Genomic DNA, 20,454 nt, shown 5'->3' with positions numbered 1-20,454 from the left:
TACAGTATAGTATATATTGCGGCGGCCATGTTTTAAAATGGCAGCCAAAACATAGGATGTGATGGTTGTATACACGAAAAGATGTATCCATTTAAATAATTGAACCTCAAAAACATATTTTTGTACCAGAATCATTAAGATGCATCCATTGGTTTTAAAGATATATGAATAGAATGTAGAGCGGCAGCAATGTTTAACTGGAGGGAGGCCATATTTATCAAATGGCCGCCAAAACAAAGGATGTGATGAACCTATTCACTTTGCTAAAACATCATTATATTGAAAACCTTCACCCAAAAACTGCACTTTTACACTTGAATCGTGATTATATCTTTTGAGTTCGAAGATATACAATATTCATTATCTGTTGTATGGCAGCCATATTTATTAAAATGGCCGCCAAAACGTAGGATGAAACGATTCATATTCACTTACAGTTGAATTTATCGGAATCCTTGACCCCAAACACATATAAGTTGGTACCAGAGTCATGACCCTTTGTCCATACGTTTTAAGGATATGTTATATCTAGCATAGTGGCCATATTTTTTCAAAATGGCTGCCAATAAGTAGGTTGCCATGGTTTTATCCTCTCAAAAATTATTTTATTGGAATCCTTGACCGTCAAAACCTATACTTTGGTACAAGAATCACGACAATCGGACTTATAGTTTCCAAAATACACAGCATTGCTACATCACATGGCGGCCATTTTGAAAAATGGCCGTTACGGCCGACACAGGCAGAATCAGAGTGGCTTCCATATCAGAAATGACTTGTATTGGCATCATGTACATGTGTACCAAATGTGGTGCTTTTACCATAATGTGCATGATTCACTCATATGTGCTCTATATCCGCTAGACTATATGGAAATGTGCTAATGCAAAAGTCACAGAAAGGTGCAGCTTACAACTGAGCAGAGAGTTTTTGTTGCTACTACATTTCACGAGACTGGGAGGCTGCAACAGACTCACAAGGCTTGGAACCACCATCCTTAAAGACAATCTGGGCAAATGTTAGAAAGCACAAAGAGCATGGTACCAGCCTGAATTGCAACAAGGATAATTCTTGGAGGAAGCGCTCTGGACGATCCAAACAGAACATTGAAACAGTAAGGCAGCAGCTCCAGCACATATTGAATATGCCCCCTGCAGGACATCCTCCAGAGGCCAACTTCTATGTGAATATGAACAGAGCAAAATGGATTGTGTTGGTTGGGTTTTGTGGGAGTGGCGAGGTTATTGGACCCTATTTCTTCCAGAGGAACGTGAATGGTAGCATATGTACCTAAATGAATAAAGTGGTACCGCAACTGGAGGAACACTATGAGTGACAGGCTCACAGAACATTCAGAAGACTGGTGGGTTTGTTACGACACATTTTGGTATATTGCACATTTTGGTAACTGCACATTTTGGTAAATTTACCAAAATGTGCAGGACGTTGACGGCACATTTTGGTAACTTTCTGCTCCTTCACAATCATCACAAAAACTAATTGTAAGAGCTGTTGGTTTTTGTCCCCAGCGAATGAGGACGGTGCACCAACTTGTCATCTTGTCACTGTCTGCAATCATATAAGAGAAGTCTTTGGAGAAAGGGTTGTTGCCCTCAACCATGACACTGAATCGCCTCCAAGATCATCTGACATAAACACACTGATTATTTTCTCTGGGACTACCTCAAGAACAATGTGTATGTGACTCCTTGTTATCTCCAAGAGCTGCACGAACACATTTTGCAACAAAGTTTGTAGCTGCCTTACGCAACCAAGACATAGTGAGGAGATTCATTCAAGACATGGTCCGTCTCTGCGAGCTATGTGTTGAAAGGGAAGGTGGCCATGTTGAAGGCTGTGGTCCATAAGAGGACTGGTAAGAGGAAACCCTAAACACAAACTTACAGTCGTGCAGGCTGGACTGTTATATTAATTTGACCACTTTCACTGATGAGTGTCGTCCATTTCAGTGAGACATTCAATGTTCCTTCATGATAACACTCAAAGTTGAAAAAGTGCAACTTGTCATTGTTGTCATTAAAATCAATGTGCTCAGTCATGCATAAAATTTGTCCACGCAATCAGTACCAATTTTGAAGAATTCTTCTTTCCTCACAACTAACATTCCACTCTCCATAGTGGACAATGATGGAATACAGCCATAGAAGCCCTCTAAAGTTGGATTACCTTTTTCTTTTTTTTTACATGCAGTATATCTCTCTCTCTCTCTCTCTCTCTCTCTCTCTCTCTCTCTATATATATATATATATATATATATATATATATATATATATATATATTTCGTTAACTTATATCCTTCGATTTTTATATATACACACACACAAACACAGTAGATATCAAGAGTAAAAACAGTCATACAAAAACACTGCAGGAGCCAAAATATTGGACTGACGTTTTGGTCAAAGACCTTTATCAAAGTGGATAAAGACCTTTGATAAAGGTCTTTGACCGAAACGTCAGTCCAATTTTTTGGCTCCTGTGGTGTTTTCATATGACTGTTTTTACTCTTGATATCTATTTATTACACACCGACGCAGAACTTTCATATTTTGATTATTACACACACAATATGTGCATATGTGACCCTGCACCTCAAAACAAACAAAAATTCGCCAGACATGAATTTTTAGTTAAGACCATATTCTGAAAGAGCAGACTTTAAGCTTTAAAATGATGTATGACTCAAATCAAATGGACTCTCCTAACCTATCTAAATATTGGAAAGAAAGCACAAACTCAGGAAAAGTGTGAACTGAGAAAAGAGAATCTGAAGTACAGTGTCTATTCAAGCGCTTAATCTTTACCAAATTGTGCTGGCTGTGCAAGAATGGGACAAAAAACAGGAAGTAAACCACCAGAGTAACAACAATGAAGAGATTATCAGATTAAACTGAAATTAAGCATGCCTCATGAACACATTCTGTCCATAACTAATGCCAACTTTCAAAGCAGTAGCGCTATCCTTTCAAAAGTTATTAGAGTTAAAAGTGAAGAGTGTGGACAAGGTTTTTCAGAAATGAAAAAGGGATTCTAAAGACACACCTAATCACACTATTCTACCAAAAATGTTCGAGATAAACTGCTAAAAAAACACACTTTCCTGCCTGTTTTATGATACCAAAGTTTAGCATAATGTAAAAGAAGACCCGCTCTTTCAGAAAATATGAAAAAGTCAAGTTCGGCTAGGTTGAACCATTTCACTTATTTTCAGTCCTCACGCAAAATCTGCGTGTGCGACTTTATGTTCGTTTTGAGGTGCACGGTCACATATAGGTACTCAATCAGCAACAGCTCAGAGACACAGGATGCACGATAGGGAGAATTTACAAAGAATGCACCAATTCCTGGAGTTGTATCTTTAATAGCACCAATTTGAGATTTTTTACAATAAAACCAGTCCTAACTACATATGTCTCAAAAAATAATTTCAAAAAGTTGTGAAATTGTTGGCAGCAAGCAAGACTTGATTGGTATATCACACTATTAGTATTTTCCTTAAATTGATGGCAAGAGTCACAATTACATTGATGTTAATCACTGAGTAAAGCTGTCATCACATACACTTGTAAATTACATCAATACATGATAGTTACGTCTACAAAAGGCCTACTTGTCCTTTCCTGAATAATTGCATGAGGTTCTTTCCAGAAGGGGTACTTAACCCCAGTTACTCTGCTTGCGAAGTTTTCCATAAAGGACAACTTTGCCACAAAACATAAATAATACATTCCCTACCATCAACTAAAAAAAAAAAAAGAAGAAGAACATATTGATTATCCGTATCATTAAAAACAACACTACAACAGTGTAACACTTTCTACCCCCCTCCCAAACCCCCCTCCAAAACTCCTATCACCCATTCCTGTCCCCCATCCCTTATCCCCATTCCCCTCTGAGTTCCTGATATGAATGGCTGTATTTCCATGTGATAGAGTACAACCTGCTGACACATGTTGCACAGTGGTCGTACACTGTCCCAATCACACACTGGAGAAGAGAGCATCTGTGAAGCCTTTCAGACGAGAATTCTTCTACATCTTGTAAGATCTCGAAATCAGGGAAAGAACCGGGCACTGAGCGAAGGTGATATGAAATAATTCCACATTTTGCAGCATATTGGATGATCATGTACAAAATTTCCCAGAATGCATCATTGCGTAGAGGAAAAAAGAAAAACCCACCACACATAAATAGCCAGAAGACACTGCAGTATTCAATTACTGAGTACACTACAAGATAATACAGTGCTTCTCTCTTCATCAGAGTTATGTAGAGAGGATATTTGTAATACATTTCCACCCAGAGGTGAAATATGTGACTCAACATAAAGAAGCACCAGAATGCTTTTCAAAGAGCTTAAAGTCTTTTTCCACCAAAATAACTATCTCACTGTCTTAGTATCAAACTCTAGATATAAATAGGTCTCACTGAGTTACTCTAGAATATGTATGCAACTAGACCAATCAATAATACAAATACAGACAATGGCAGCTATATTACAAGTTTTGAAAAGCCTTCCTTCTGAAAGTAAATGTCATTGAAGTCGGTCTAAATGCAGAGCAATGTACAAAAACGGGCACATCAAACTACTATTTTAAAATACATGTTGATCAAACATAGCAGGCTTGTGCTACTGGTAGTGCAGTATCTCATGCTAAATATCCTATGCTTTTCAAGGACTTCCCCTATGACTTGACCAAGAAACAAATATCTGATACTATGAGTGAAATACTCCACAAGAGAACAAAATAATTTCTAGATACACCAAAGTCCAGATAAGCACAAACTAAAATAGCTTGTATCATGAGTATGTCTAATGAGAATATGACAGACAATTTATCAAACTTTAATGGCACTGTCTTATTTCCATTACGCATACACAAGATGCTATTCTTTACCATGACGCATCTGTCAGCTCACCCCATTGGTATAAAAGAAACAAACAAACAAACAAAATCTGAAAGAAAAAAGTAAAAGCGAGCATTATTCAATACATATGCAGATATCATGAATAATCAGGTACACAACACCACTACTACTACACAGATAGCAAGCTGCACCTAAATAGTATTTGCCTCTGTTTATATCCAAGAAAAGATATTTGCATTCTACCTTATAAATAAGATATCTTACACAAGAGATGAGGAAATATTTATATATCAGTGATATAAAAAAAAATCTAACAAAACAAAAATGAAACTCAGCTGAGCTGAAATCCAGCAAGAGAAATCCATATGTATTTTCAAAGAAGCACACATTTTAAAAATGATTATCACATTGATCTACACCGGCAAGATATTGTAGGCAAGATAACATGATAAATTCTGATTCAGGCTGGAAGACTGTAAAATATTATTGTTCAATATTTCTATACAATGTTTGTGGTAGAACAGCAATCATCAATAATAGTAACAGGTTACTCTCTGGCACTTCCTGAATTACCAACATCTTTCTTCAGATTAACTGTCAAAAAAAGATTAGTTGGATCATAACATAATATGATGTGGCATGCAATCAGTGCATTTGCTCTTTTCATCAATGTTCACCAGACATTAATTTGGTAAGACAATTCTTTTCTTATTTTATCAAATGCTGACAGGTGAAAGTTGATAATTGGTTCTGATTGTTGATAGGACTTTAGATTTAATTCAATTGGTAGCTGCTGGTGCTGCCCTCTATTGGTTCTTCAAACACACAGCACACCTGCTGACCCTTGTCCTCAGTGAGCCAGCCTTGAGGGTCTCAGACTGGGGCATGGTGAACTGGGCGTTGCCAGTGATGGTGCTCAGCCAGAAGCTGTATGTGGTGGCGTAGTAGTTGCACTTGCCATCGCCATGGCACTCAATGAAGGGGGAGGAACGGAAATCCTCCAGGCAGGAGCCAGGTGAGGACAGGGTCTGGCCTGACCCCTCAGCTCCAGCACCAGTGTGCTGCAACATGAACAAGAAAGACGATGTCATGTCTTTAGAATTTTTGGTAAACCACGGTACCCTACAAGGAATAAACAGGCAACTTGAAAAACTGAAACATATCACATATAACTCTTAAAGACATTGGTTTTTAGAAGAAAGTTACAAAGTATTCATCCTTGGACTCAATTTTGCTTGTATAGGCATTGATTCTCCACCTACTTCAATAAACATGGTTTTTAGAACAGTGTTAATTGGCCTCCCATACTCATAAGGTCTTTCTCAAAGAAATGTATTTTCCATGAACATCTTGCCCTTCATGTGCACCTCAGTCACTGAACTCAGTCTTTTGAACATGTTTTTTTAAATATATTCTCTAAATGGACACTGCATCTCTCTGTGCTTGTTAACTCAATGCTTTTGCATGGACAGGGTGTAAATGGTCTTGACCTCTTACAAAAACAACAGTCTGGAAGATTCCCAATTGGGTACAAATGACATACACAGCTGTACAGGCTTGCAATACAGCAATTAAAAATAAATGAACGAACAAACAAACAAATGGATGAATGAAGATGAAAGTGACAACTCACCATCATGAAGCTGTATCCGATCCACAGCACACTCCACCTATCGGGGCAGTCAGGGATGTTGACCGTCTGGCTGTGGACAGTAAGGACCTGGGCGGGTGCCTCACACACCACACATCGGCTGATGAACGGCTGCAGGTCACCGCCACGGATAGGTGCCATACTCATGGGCATCTCTGCTGTCGTGGAGAGCCAGTATGAGTAGTCGTTGCGCGACGCTACGTGGCAGACGTTGTTGATGTTGCAGAAGAGGAATGGCATGGTGCTGAACCTCTTCAAACAGCTACCTGGTTGTCCTGTATAGGGAAGGCCAGCTCATGTTAGATATTTTATTAGAGAGAGATTTTTATTCTCACTGCACTGCAACTGGTTGTTGGATTTTTTTCTTGATTTACTTGTGCATGTGTTCTTTTCTCAATACTTCACTGTCTTTTCTGAAGACACAAAATGTACAATTTTCTAATATTGTCTGAACCGTACCATTGTCATTACTCATATTCTATCACTGCCAGAATTACAACAGCTCATCCGCTTGCAGCATGTGGCTTATCCGATTCCCAAACCTGCATTAGAAAAGAATTTGGTACATGTATATCCCTGAATATTTGTATTTTTTGTATTTTCTTTTTTCTCTATGTTTTGCTTATTTCCTGTACCCATGCCCCTCCACTTAATCTTTAGGCTGAATTTTAACAGGGACCTACACTCGACAAGCTTGCTTCTAAGTAGGTTTCATCATATTTCTTTAGCATTCAATCTCAGATTCAAACTTTCATAGATCGACCACTATGTTCTATATGTTTGCAGTATTCTATTATGCCTCCTAGCTGGATATCATGTATCATTATTGAGAAATATGAAAATAAATTGAAATTGAAATTGAAATTGAAATTGAAATATGCAGCATTGTGGTAATCCAAGATGAACAATATCTAAGGGCTAGACTAGCTACAACAAGAGACATATGAGTGACATTTACTGGGCTATAAGCTACCACAGAGCTATCTGATCACTATAAAACGCAACAAGTAAAATCAGTGTATCATCACTATTCTTGGGTCAATTTTGCAGTTTTCTGCTCTGTATGGGTTTTTCTGTATTCAGTGTGTGTGCAAAGACGATGCAGCTAAAATCCCAACCAAACACCATGCCCTGGAATTTCCTGCCAAGACAGGGTCTAAGTCAAGCCAGCCTACCATGTCAGGAAACATCATGGTAAACTGGCTTGAAGACCTTGATGGGACAACTTTTCTACAGTATTATAAAAACATTGATCATCAACTGCTCCATTCCAACCAGCAGAAATATACTGAAGCTGGGATAGGGTAGGTGGCTACCTGCAGCAACCAACCCGCTCTTCCTACTCGGCAATTGAGTCATTATGATTGTGGTTTGTTTTTTCCAAGGAGTGTACTTTCAACCAAACAATACAGTGTAGTTGTCACAAAACAAATATCTACAGCAATTAGACTGCCACTGGCACTTGACTAGAGTGTCTCTGCTTTCTTCTGTGATCACTACACCAGGCATAAATACAGATATCTAACCATCTCACTGGATATTGCCATCAAATATTCCAAGCTAAGGGTATGGATGGAAGTATATAAAATACAGATACCCACTTACCATCTCACTAGATACTGCCGTTGAACATTCCAAGCTATGGGTATGGATGGAAGTATATAAAATACAGATATCTATCCATCTCACTGGATATTGCCATTAAACATTCCAAACTATGGGTATGGATGGAAAATGCCATCTTGACACCAAGGTGCAGTGACCTTTGCCCTATCATCATGGCAAAGTAACTGTCAGTATTTTCTTTCCTGTCTACCAACTAACATAACCACTGGACGTTCACAGCTGAAGAAAAGTCTTTTTGATTTTCTGAAATTAGGACAAGATTTAGGACAGATTGGGGGGCTGACATACAATGCAAAAACACAATGTCTTTGTCACCCTTCAGAACAGAGAAATACAGACTTTAGGGTGCAAAAGAACCTGCTAAATACCATGTTGTTAGCTTACCTAAATCTTGTCCATGTGCTCTCTCATTGCCCTGAACAAACAGTAGACTGTAGCCGTGCCACATTTTGTAGGTATTGGCCGGACATGTTGGAATGGATGTAGACTGGCTGTGGCGTACGATGAAGAAGCCTGAAGAGGACCCAGCTTGCCCTGGCTCTCCCTTCTGGCCCATGAAACCATTCTGTCCTGGTGGCCCCTGGCCGCCACGGAATCCTTTGTGCCAAAAAACAAAATAATCACAACTGATTTGCCATGTCTTTCAAATGTTCACTCTATGTCATAGAAGTCAATACTTGTGTACTGCGTGCTGGCAATGTAACACTGAAACAGAGTCTGTTTACCTCCCTTGCTGTAAGCACATAAAATGAGTTGATACTTTCCCTCACATTACATGACCCCATTCGTCAAACTTCTGATTTTTTTCATTTTCACAAACTAATTTCACACATTCTCATCATATAAGACAATTGAGTCAAAGACGAGTCTACAAGATTAATCAATCTTAATAACACAAGTTTCATGGCATATCAACTACAACAAGATATGAATATTTGACACATGTTGCATTTTCAAAGAACATAAATCACTTTTTCAAAATTTGAGCCTTAAATGTTCTGAGTAAGGTAGGGTTTGGTGTTTATAATAAATAAATGGAAACAAATAATGTCAGAAACCTGAATATATAGATTTTGGTGCAGAAGTGCTATTTCCCTATCTTGGCCTTTTATTATTCAGCAAAATATATCTCTAAAATTCTTCTTTCCAAGTGTCTGATAAGCTCAAGTAATGTGAGCAATGTATGATTCTAACAGATTAATTCAAAATCCATGCAAATGAAGCGACTTCATACCTGGGTCTCCTTTGTCGCCTTTGAAGCCCTGTCGGCCACCAAGACCAGGGTTGCCTGGACGACCAACATCACCCTTCTGGCCAGGTGGGCCAGGTACACCCGGCTGTCCTGGACGTCCCTCCTGTCCGGGTGGGCCTGGGCGGCCAGGTTCACCCTGTAGGCCTTGGTCACCCTTCACACCCTTCATGTCAAACATATTGGGTGGCTCACCTTAACAGATTACAGAGAGAAAATACCAAGAGGGCATTGGATTTTGAAATGACTACAGTTCTCACTCGGGACACCTGTTTAAAACTTGTAAAAGGGAAGAAGTGATGCAATCATTAAACATGATTGACAGGGAAGGATGAAATGGTGAAAGGTTGAGCTCCCCATCACGCCATGTTTCTGTCTACTCACATCTGAGACCATGCTGTATTCATGTTTGTAGTCACAAGGCAGAACACTGTCATGCTCCTGTTTTTCCAAAAATGTTATACAGTCATTGCTTATGGTTATTTAATGTAGCAATTGTAGCATATGTGGGGATGATTACACTTTTACTCCCTTATATCCCCACTACTGAATGTTTGACTGTTCAGAAATCTTTCGCAGGTTACAACCAGTCTCTGATAAATCTTGCACACTCAGTGGACACATTAAAGGTTCTTTAGTATACTCCTATGAAACATTTTTGTTATACAGGTTTAGTTGATTTTAAAAAGAGATTTCTTTCGGATAAACAACAATCTCACATTCTGCGAACAAGATCTTTAAATTTCTCTTTGCACCTAAGCTGCGCCCCTTCAAAAGTCATAGAGGAATCAGGCAGCTCCAAGAGTCATTTGTTTACAAGGTGTTGCTAAATGCATAAAAATATTCAAACCATATGCAAGCTCAAAAAAAATTGCTAAAATTGAACACTATACCATGGCAACTATGGTACATAATAACACCAACTCTCACTCTTCACAGACGGGGTAAGGTATCATTTCATTAAGGCCATATTACTCATCAAAAAAAAAAAACAGAAAAAAAAAAACAACCACATGAGCAGCATCACTGGATTCCTTGCAGAAGATAAAATAACTAAGTAGCTACTAACACTAGCACTCAAGACAAGTTTGGGAAACTTGAATGATGGGTCAATATATGCAGCCATGTTGGTCTTACCTGGATCACCCTTGGCTCCCTTGAGACCCTGTAATCCAATCTGGCCTTTGTCTCCCTGTGGTCCATTAAGGCCTGGTGAGCCAGGCTCTCCTTTGCGGCCGGAAAGCCCTGGTTGACCTGGGAATCCAGACTCGCCCTTCTCACCTGGCGCACCATCCACTCCTGGCAGACCTGTGTCTCCCTTCTGGCCTTCAAAGACTCTGCCTGGGGTACCAGGTGGTCCCGATAATCCCGGTGGTCCCTGGTCTCCCTTCATTCCCGGAAGACCCATGCTGCCATCAATTCCATTTCGTCCCGGGGCACCTTTAATTTTTCATCATGTTTGAGGGAGAGTGTATGCATAAGCATCAGAGCATGTGTGCATGTGTGCATGTGTGCATGTGTTTGTTTGTATGTTTGTTAGTTTGGGATATGGCAGCAATGTTGGTTGGTGATCAGAAAATGTTGGTTGGTGATCAGAAAGACAAATATAAGAGGGATATAATGCTAAGCATCTCTTATCTTAAAGATAGCTTTGGAAGCTAATTCACTACATGGAAACAAAATCCTTGATTTTGCCAGAAATCAAATCAAATCAAAAAAAAAAAATTAATTGACTCAAATAGTAAGTAATGATTATTAAAACATATCTTCACAGATTAATGATTAAGACAGATGACTGTCAAAACATATCTTCACAGATCATCATTACTACTGTATGTGACCATTATATTTCCTACCTACTTGTTTCTCATGTGCGCAGATTTTACATTACCATGTACATATTCATGTTCATCGATTTGGGGGAGCAAAACATATTCTCAGTTACTTTAGCTAACTCTTACGAAACACAATCTGCTCTTGATAAACTTATGATACTTATGAGCACAGAAATTAAACAAAAAATCATAGAGCAAAGAAATGAAACAAAGTCTGTTATTTCCATCAAGAAAACAATGAAAATTTGGCAAGATGTAATTATAATTAAAAAGAAGTTTACTAAACGTTTGAGATAACACTCATTTCATACACATATCAATTCCATCAATGCTCAAAACCACCTCAATTCACTTCAATTCATCACATTCCTCAGAATGTATCATTGTTGCAGCACTTTAAATATCATTGACAGCATCTCGATCTTGTATCTTACCTTGATCTCCCTTTGGACCTAGGAAACCAGGTTCTCCCTTCACACCAGGAAGTGAGTCACCAGGGATACCTGGCTCACCCTTATCGCCACGAATTCCATTGAATCCACGGTCACCTGGTGGTCCATTGCGGCCTGGTGGTCCATTAAAGCCTGGCTCACCCTTTGGACCAGGAGTTCCAGGAGGTCCTGTGTAAGGCGGGGGAAGAGGGAGGGTGACAAAATGGTTTAGTAGTATCCCAATGGTATTCTGATTTGACACACCCTTGCAGATGATAGCAATTGAACCTATAAGTAGTTTTAAGACCGATTCTATATGGGTGTATATATACTGTAAAATTTGTGGTTTTTTTTCACATACAGATATTTTCTCAAATGAGGAGGTCACAGACATTTCTGCAAGATGCTATTTTGGGATTTTACACTAAGGCTACCGTAAGTGCACCAATCTTAATGTGATCAAGAACGGGTGGCAATATTAACACATATTGTTACATCCGCAGCTCAACAGTGATTTGCAAAATTCAGAAATATAAACACTTGCAAAACAAACGGCTAGCAGCCATTAAAGATTTGGATCTTTCAACATTGCATAGGGGCCCTGTCTAGACCAAAATGTAGGTCATTGTGTATATACAATCTGAATAAGCTTACATATCTCAACACTAAGGATAACCCTTTTTCCAAAGATTAACACCTTACTTTCAAACATTATGCCTGTTGCCAAAACATGCTACCCTCATAGGAGACCAATTCAGCTACCATTACCAAGAATAAGTCTTTACTTCTAACTGAATATCTAATATATTATGACTTGGTAGTGTACATTTGGACTCTTGGAGATCATGGTGTTTGAAAGTCCACGGGCCCCTGTAGGGAATCTCTGTGCAATCTTAACAACTATGCAGGCCATTGCACCTGTCCCTAAAAATGATTCCTTCTAGACCTGGTGAAAACCTGACCATGCACTCAAGATAAGATGAAAATTACTTCATTTATTTGATATATTAATTCTCTTTCTTTAAACTTCAGAATAAAAAGAATTTTGCAGTCTAAAATATTTTTGCAAACACTGATATCAGTTGCATATGCATTGTATATGCAAAATACACAGCTATGGTGTCCATCTGCCACTGCATTACTACAGAAAAAATATACTGGAAATTAATCTTCAAATAGTTCAGCAACAATAATCACTCCCCTCCCAAAATATTCTGTTAAATTACGAAGACTCTACAGGTACTGGATGTGAAGGACATGACTTATACTGTTTGCATCCATATTGAAAAACAAAACAAAACAAATATTGGTGAAGATGTTAGTGCAAACAAGAACTCAAGAACATTGTGTAGATTGTCATTCTGTAGTTTTGTCTACAGTCCTGACCAAGTTGTGTAATATAAAGGTGAACAAACCTGGTGGTCCTGGGATGCCATTGTCTCCAGGAGTTCCTGGAGGTCCCGATTCACCTGGCATGGAAGACAACACCGAAACTTATCAACATTCCATTATCACCAGCTTTTTCCTGTATGCACTCAAAATATAACATTGCTAGTGTGCCATGTGATAATCACTTTATGGTATTTAATATAAATCATGAAGTTAAAGTTTTGCATTTCTTGACTTTTTTTTGCTAGTATGCTTTGGTCAATATTTGTATGAGCAGCGCATGATTGACACCCTTAACAAAAGAGAATGAAGTTTCCTCTGAGCATATCACTTACAGATCTTAGGTTTTATGGTGGTGACAAGGGTAGGATTGCAAATATGTTTTAATGGACAGCAATGGCATCAGTAACTAACTTTGAACAGTGTGAAAACCAATTTTGTTTCAACAAGATAAATAGTTCGAACTTCACCAATAAAAAGTGCATACAATTTTGTTGTTGTTGTTATTCATGGGAGGCTCTGGTGATAGTTTTTCTTTGCCAATTCTATTTTCTTTATTATAAGAATTAATTTCATCTCTGCTAGCTCTTTTTTCCCCTCTCTTTTATCTTAATTCTTAAACCCAAGTCTGCTTGAATCCAAAGGAGTATTCAAAAGAGCAGTGGCAAGTCCTGAAAAAAAGAAAGAAATATGGCTGATCATTTGCATTGTTTGAGAGATTAAACCATAATTTTTGCCTTCAGTCATTCTACCGTATATCCCGAAAAAATTACAACAGTAACTTCCGCAACGATAACTTGAAAGATAGTCAATCAATCCCAACACAATTTCAGGGTATGAAACTATAACTCCTTGCCCACATCTTACAGAAAACCCCATTCAATTTGCTTCAGTTGTCAAAGAGAAATGAGGGTTTTTGTAGAGCATGTCAGGAATCCCTTCCTTCCATGTTCTGTCTATTGTGTTTCCACATTAATATGCATGCAGTTCCACGAGCATCCAAGTGCTAAACTTGGAGGAATCACTCTCATAACATGCTTTACAACAATCCACATTTCTCTGTGACCTTTAACTGAATTAAATGGGGTTTTCTGCAAAATAGACCTAAGATGTTATATTTTAAGAACCTGAAGTAGCATTTAGACAGTTTAATCATATTGGGTGTTATCAATTCAAAAATCTGACAGTAATTTTTTTGGGGACATGCTGTATTGTTGTGTACACCTATTTAATGACTTGTGAGGTCATCATTATTTGTTACTTTTATCACTATGAATGAACTCACCTTGTGGTCCCGGCTCTCCTCGCTCTCCGTTATTGCCTGGAGGGCCATTGAGGCCTGGTGGTCCCATGTCACCCTTCTGGCCCTGGAAGCCACCTTCGCCCTGGATGCCAGGTGGACCTTGGGTACCAGGTAAGCCAGAATCTCCTTTATCTCCTCTTTGACCTGGGAAGCCAGGCTCACCTGTACATGGATTTGAATAATCATTATAATCATTACTACTATTTCAATCAAAATGGAATACTTTTGATTGTTTTTTTCTTCAAAGACAATGTTGGAGCCTTTTATTCTGTTTTCTTCTTCTTCTTCTTCTTCTTGGGTGGTCCAAACAAGTGTAGAATGAAAGAAACCAGTCAGGATCTCATGAGAGGCAATTATTATGAAGAAGAGAAAAAAAAACCTACAACAGGAGAATCCAAATATTAGTATACTGGTATACAGAGGCACAAAATATCAATCTGTGTGTCCTGCCGCTAGTATACTGAATTGTAGCATACATGTACACGTTCACAAGTATAATATTTCCCAAACCAGGACTTTTACAACACTTTTTCAAGTGATTTAAATCACAGTTGAGAACTACAGTGCTCAAATGTGAAATAATTGTCACATCTCTTGAATAAAGTTGGCATGTTTCCTACCCTGGAGGATAATACATTACATTTGTGTTACAAGAAGCAGTAATTTGGCGAGTTGTTATATATATTTGTATATGTCTAATAACTCACAAAATTTCCCGAAAGATAAAGCACTGCAAAATACATAATAAACAGTGAGTTGTGTTCACCACTTTTTGTCAGAACCATGTTGAACATACATACATACATACATTGGTACAACACTGTCAAAGCTGTTACAGCAAAAACCTAGAAAATTTGAAAGGTGTACTGTATACGCTATATATTTCGCGGGGGTTTTATTTTCGCGATTTTCGCGTGTCGGGAGCTATTCGCGAAATCAACAACACGCGAAAATATTACCTTCCAAAATGAATCCCTTGCCTTGATGATATGAACAGTTCAGTACTAGTATACCATGTCACGGCTTACCGAACAGATCATACTGGCTAAGCTTGTTTACGTACATATAGCACGTCAAAGTCTACTTACGAATACTGTAGAGAGCCAATCCATAATTGCAAGGGGACCACTTGTCAGAAATCTAGCGCGATGGACTTAACCACTTCACAAATGTTGAATTCTAACTTACTAGTATGCAGAGTTTGGTAAGTTTTTTTCATGCAGTGTATAACTAGTATCATTCTTATCTGCTAGTAAGTTGAAAATTCACACTTTCTTTGCCACTTCATATTTTCTCTGGTCCCCCAATCGCGAATTTAACCACTGGCGAAAATGTGTGACAGCGGCAATTCGCGAAAATTTATGTACGCGAAAATTATAGCGTATACAGTATCTTGCATGTCATTAGCTGAATCACTTCACTGCAATGAACATGATCAGAGTTTATTACACCAACTTGGCTTGACAGCAGCAATGGCAAAATTATTCAAGTGCTCTTCCTGTATGAGAAGTTTCAAGTTTCAAGTTTATTTTCCACATCTCATAAAAAAAAAAGAAAATGAAATCAATGTGATTTCATGTAAACATAACATAATATACATACAGAAACAAAAACAATCATTAACAAAATCATGCACATAAAAATCAAAATTTGTAGACTCAGGAGAAGTGGCGAGTGTGAAGGGGAGCAGATAGCACACAGGGATAGAAAAGAGGGGAGAGGGGACAGTGAGAAACACACCTTTCATTCCTTGGTCACCCGGGTCTCCCGCTTGGCCCCGTGTGATACCACAAGGCTGTAAGACTCTCTCTCCTGGCTGTCCTTTATCTCCTTTCTCACCTGGCTGTCCATCCCCTCCCTGCCAGATAAAAGTTTGTGTGTGTGTGTGTGACAATGTTCACTTCTTTGTGCCAGTCTACTCACAGCTGTAACTACTGTGCTGGCATTCACTTCACTCATTTCATTTCATTCATTTCATTTCCAACAAAATAATAGATTACAGGATAACATTTCTTCAACATAGATTTAGCAAATCAATGTAGCCTATTTCTGAACAATAAGAGAAAATATTGTGTACAGAAATACAATCATATACTATGATTTTACAGTATCATAGAAAAGTTGTTGGCAATGGAGGGGACTGCTGGAAAGCTTGACTTATAATTTATTGATTTCCATATAAGAGAAGTAAAATAAACATGAAAAGCAACAACAACAACAACAAAAAGACACTCTAGGGTTCAATCACACACCTGAGTGTTCTAAGTTCACATTCTATGCATTCATGTGCATAGTGTCAAGTTAATGCGTAAAAACATATGCCATCACCCTAGCAATTAATATTTGCCAAATTCTGTGAAAAATTTGATGACCTGTATGTTTCTATGAAGATGAAAATGTGAAAATTGGTCCCCAATTTGTACCCACCCGAAAAGGGCTTCCAGTGAGGAAAAAAAAAATCTGGGTGTGTCTTGAACAAATTTGAAACTACAGTCATCAAACTACTGTACCTACTCATAGTACTAACATAGCTCTTTGACTTCTGGGTCTAGAGAAGAAGACTTGTAAAGATTTCCTATGTTGGGGCTCTGGCTCCCCCTCCTAAATGTTGGTGAAAATCAGTTCATTAGAGAAAGTTTCAAAACAAGTAATGCACAGGCTTACGTTTGTATTCACAATGGTCCACTTATCTTTACAACTGTAAAGGTGTGATGATTCTCACATTCTTTACAAAGGTGCCACATGCACTCTGCTGTGCTTTGTGAATACAGCGCAGTGAGCTGCATTTCCATCAATGCACTCTCAGCTCTGTATCATTTGTATAGTATGAGCCTTTCTAATAGTCACTTACATCCTGTCCATTTTGTCCTGGAGGTCCTGGGGTACCTGGCCCCCCTGGTACACCACCGGGACCAGGAATACCACGATCACCCTTTCTGCCGGTCATCCCATTTGGTCCTTGGTCTCCCTTGGGTCCCGATGGGCCTGAGGAAAGAAAAATGCAAAATAGACACAGACATAAAAAAGAATGATATGTGACAATTAACACCATAGGAAGGAGGTCAAATGCCAGGAAAAAAAAACAACAATGAAATACAAATAATGACAAAAAGGGGGAAGAAGAAGAAGAGAGGGTAAAAGTGGAGGTAAAATAGGAGGAAAGATCCTCAACACTCACAATTCTAAACATGTACAGAAACACTTTTCACACGTTATTCCTAATCATATTTGGAATCTGAAAAAAGACAGTCTCGTGGTCGATGTCATGTTATGAGGCTAACTGAGGTCAATTATTATGGCAAAAATGCACAAACTATTTTTCTCCTGACCATCAGTGTGTAAATGCCAACACACAGATAAATCAACATACAAAATATGTATCATATACTAGTACAGAGAGTGACATTCAATACCTTTGGATGACGGCATCTGGGGCAGCATTTAAGGCACTTCTTTTGTTGTTTTCATTGCTCATTGGCATCTTTATAAAACTTTTGTAAGATGCAAATCTCTGAGTTGTTTATGACTGATCAAGGAAGGTTGAAATGATGGGTTACAAGGAGACCCAATCATTTGGAGCTTATAGTTATGACTACTTTGTCCAAAGCATGAAAGAATTTGTAAGAAATATATGATGCAGGCTTGTGAACATTGCATCAGGCGATGCACTGCATTGACATCTTACCTGGCTGTCCCCTTGGTCCTGGTTCTCCCTTCACTCCAGGATTGCCTGTGACACCTTGGAATCCAGGTGGACCTGGTTCACCCCTCTGGCCCTTTATCCCACCAATACCCTCAGGACCAGGTGGGCCAGTATCACCCTTCCTGCCAATAAGACCAGGAAGGCCAATGGATCCATCAAGTCCAGGTGGTCCTGCAAACAGAACAAGCATGATTGTTAGAGCTAAAATCTACCCCCAGTTGTCTTCGTAGTAATGATAATGCATGCTTTAATACACCCCCATTCTTCTCTGCACAGGAGATTATTACTTTTGATCCTCAACAAGCCTAAAATATTGCGAGCCAAAAGATAACATGTGAACTTGTCATTGCTATGATTTTTTTGAGAAAATCACAACTAAAATCTTTTAAAAGTACTGGTAATGACTTACCCTGTCTTCCAGGAAGTCCGGGTTCTCCATTGTTTCCTGGTCGGCCATCCTCTCCACGTTCCCCTTTATCTCCAGCTAATCCTGGGCTGCCTGGCTCTCCCTTAGCTCCAATTGGTCCGGCTCCACCGGGTTCCCCTGGCATTCCGCTGTCACCCCGATCCCCTGCTCAGCAGATCAGAAGGAAATCAATGGTAGCCTTCACAACAAAATCCACATAATGATAATACTCTCTTGAGAAAGAAATCTACTAAAATTGTTTACCTGTATGTGCATGTGTATGCATAATGTTTGTTTGTTTATTGTTCTTATATCTTCTGTGATACTCTGTTGTAACGTGATATGTACTCTACAGTACTACAGGGTACATTGTATATTCTACAGAGTCAGGAGTATCTCTTTAGGTAGAATGAGCACTTTATAAGAGTCTCTCTACTACTACTAAAACACAACTCCATATGACTGAAAGACTTTGATATTGTAATTCAAAGATTACTCAACCATCTGTGCAGCTATACTGATGCCACTGTGACAATTTTTTTTTTTCAAAAATAAGGAAATAATGATATAAAATGTGTAGAACAGAAAAATATGCAACATTTTATTAACACTTTACTAAAATAATTTAGCTTTTGTTCTAATATTAGATATTTAGTCTTCAAAAGAAGACTTCAAAATTTAGACATAATATCAAATTAGAGATGTAAATTTGATGTACTTTCTTATCCTAATATATGCATACAGTATAGATGGTCCTTTCCTTCCTTTGACATGAGTATTAATGAGAGAGAAGGTATGACAGGTAAATAAAATGATATTGACTAACAGTATATATATTTTTTTTCTTTTGATTATCTAAAACTCAGCATTAATAACTTTTCTCACCCTTGGGCCCAGGTGCACCAATTGCTCCCTCTGGTCCGGGGGGACCCTGGGATCCAGCGGGTCCAAGTGGCCCTGGCACTCCTTTCAATCCTGGGGAGGAAAACAAAAACAAACAAACTTGCTCTGTAACGTCACAGACAACCTAAGATGCAATACACATGCATTATGCACGTACTCCAACCAACATCTTCAACATGCACTATGCACATTGCATTAAAAGTGTAACTTTGACTGTACTGTCACATCATATACTGTTCTATGACTTGAAAAAGTGGTACATTTATACTGTCATTGTAAAGATATGTTTCTCTAAATGATCCCATGATATGATTAACGTGAGTTTTGTCAACCCCCCCCCCCCCCCCCCAAAAAAAGAAGGAAATAACAAAAAAAAAACAAAAACACTACATCCTTTGCATTTACAGACAGGTAAACTATATCCCAAGTTCCATGCCTATATTTGCACACAGAAATAACAAGATCAACATTGTATCTCCTTTGGTTTCCTTATACTGTAAAACATGAAATATTCGCGGCATGAATTTTTCGCGAATTGGAGCCGACAGCCTTTTTCGTGGCATGAAATTTTCGCGAAGTGCCACTGGCGTTCAATGCATATAATGTAAACATGGACTTTCGCGTGCATGTTAATTTCGCGAATCTTGGCGCTCGCGAAATTCGCGAAATTAAAGTGCACGCGAAAATTCCTTGTTTTACAGTATCTGAATACATGTTTTTGCAACCTTGTTAAATGCATGGTAGATTCCATGAAAAAAGAAAGTCTGATTACCCATAATCACACTGTGAGTAAACCAAACACAGAAAATGCACTTGTTCTTCTATAAAAACTGGCAAAGAATAGCACCTGTTAATAGTTAAGGAAGATACAGTACATAAGATAGAGCAGCAACCAGGAACAGTCACGGTGGCATTCCTATATGGGGAATTCTCTGCAAAATTGTCCCAAATAGAAATGTAAAAAATATGTGACACAAACAATCTCATGCTGATTTCTGTTGCAAAGGTCTATTTTGAATGGTTTGAATCATCAAAGTAGAACTTTAAGTATTCCAAACGCCTTTTCAT

The 20,454-nt window shown here is 38.5% G+C and overlaps 1 protein-coding gene across 1 annotated transcript in view; it reads right to left on the bottom strand.

Moving 5' to 3' along the window:
- Positions 1–3,897: 3,897 nt before the first annotated feature.
- The window catches only part of LOC139745644 (uncharacterized), a 71,159-nt gene continuing 54,602 nt past the window's right edge, over positions 3,898–20,454 (bottom strand). Inside the window, exons 26-38 of the mRNA XM_071656043.1 lie at positions 19,369–19,458; positions 18,487–18,648; positions 18,060–18,248; positions 17,226–17,359; positions 16,115–16,232; positions 14,357–14,536; positions 13,098–13,151; positions 11,686–11,871; positions 10,554–10,856; positions 9,402–9,611; positions 8,552–8,764; positions 6,524–6,816; positions 3,898–5,951 (exon numbers count right to left, since the gene is read on the bottom strand). Coding sequence (XP_071512144.1) covers positions 5,697–5,951; positions 6,524–6,816; positions 8,552–8,764; positions 9,402–9,611; positions 10,554–10,856; positions 11,686–11,871; positions 13,098–13,151; positions 14,357–14,536; positions 16,115–16,232; positions 17,226–17,359; positions 18,060–18,248; positions 18,487–18,648; positions 19,369–19,458 — 2,387 coding nt within the window. The 3' untranslated portion in view covers positions 3,898–5,696. The remainder of the gene's footprint in view (positions 5,952–6,523; positions 6,817–8,551; positions 8,765–9,401; positions 9,612–10,553; positions 10,857–11,685; positions 11,872–13,097; positions 13,152–14,356; positions 14,537–16,114; positions 16,233–17,225; positions 17,360–18,059; positions 18,249–18,486; positions 18,649–19,368; positions 19,459–20,454) is intronic.

Source organism: Diadema antillarum, unplaced genomic scaffold (assembly GCF_040938485.1).
Source record: "Diadema antillarum isolate AM-2024a unplaced genomic scaffold, OU_Dant_1.0 seq00001281_RagTag, whole genome shotgun sequence".
Classification (NCBI taxonomy): domain Eukaryota; kingdom Metazoa; phylum Echinodermata; class Echinoidea; order Diadematoida; family Diadematidae; genus Diadema; species Diadema antillarum.
Note: the sequence above shows the minus strand (reverse complement) of the source record. Positions and strands in the feature narration are given on the sequence as shown.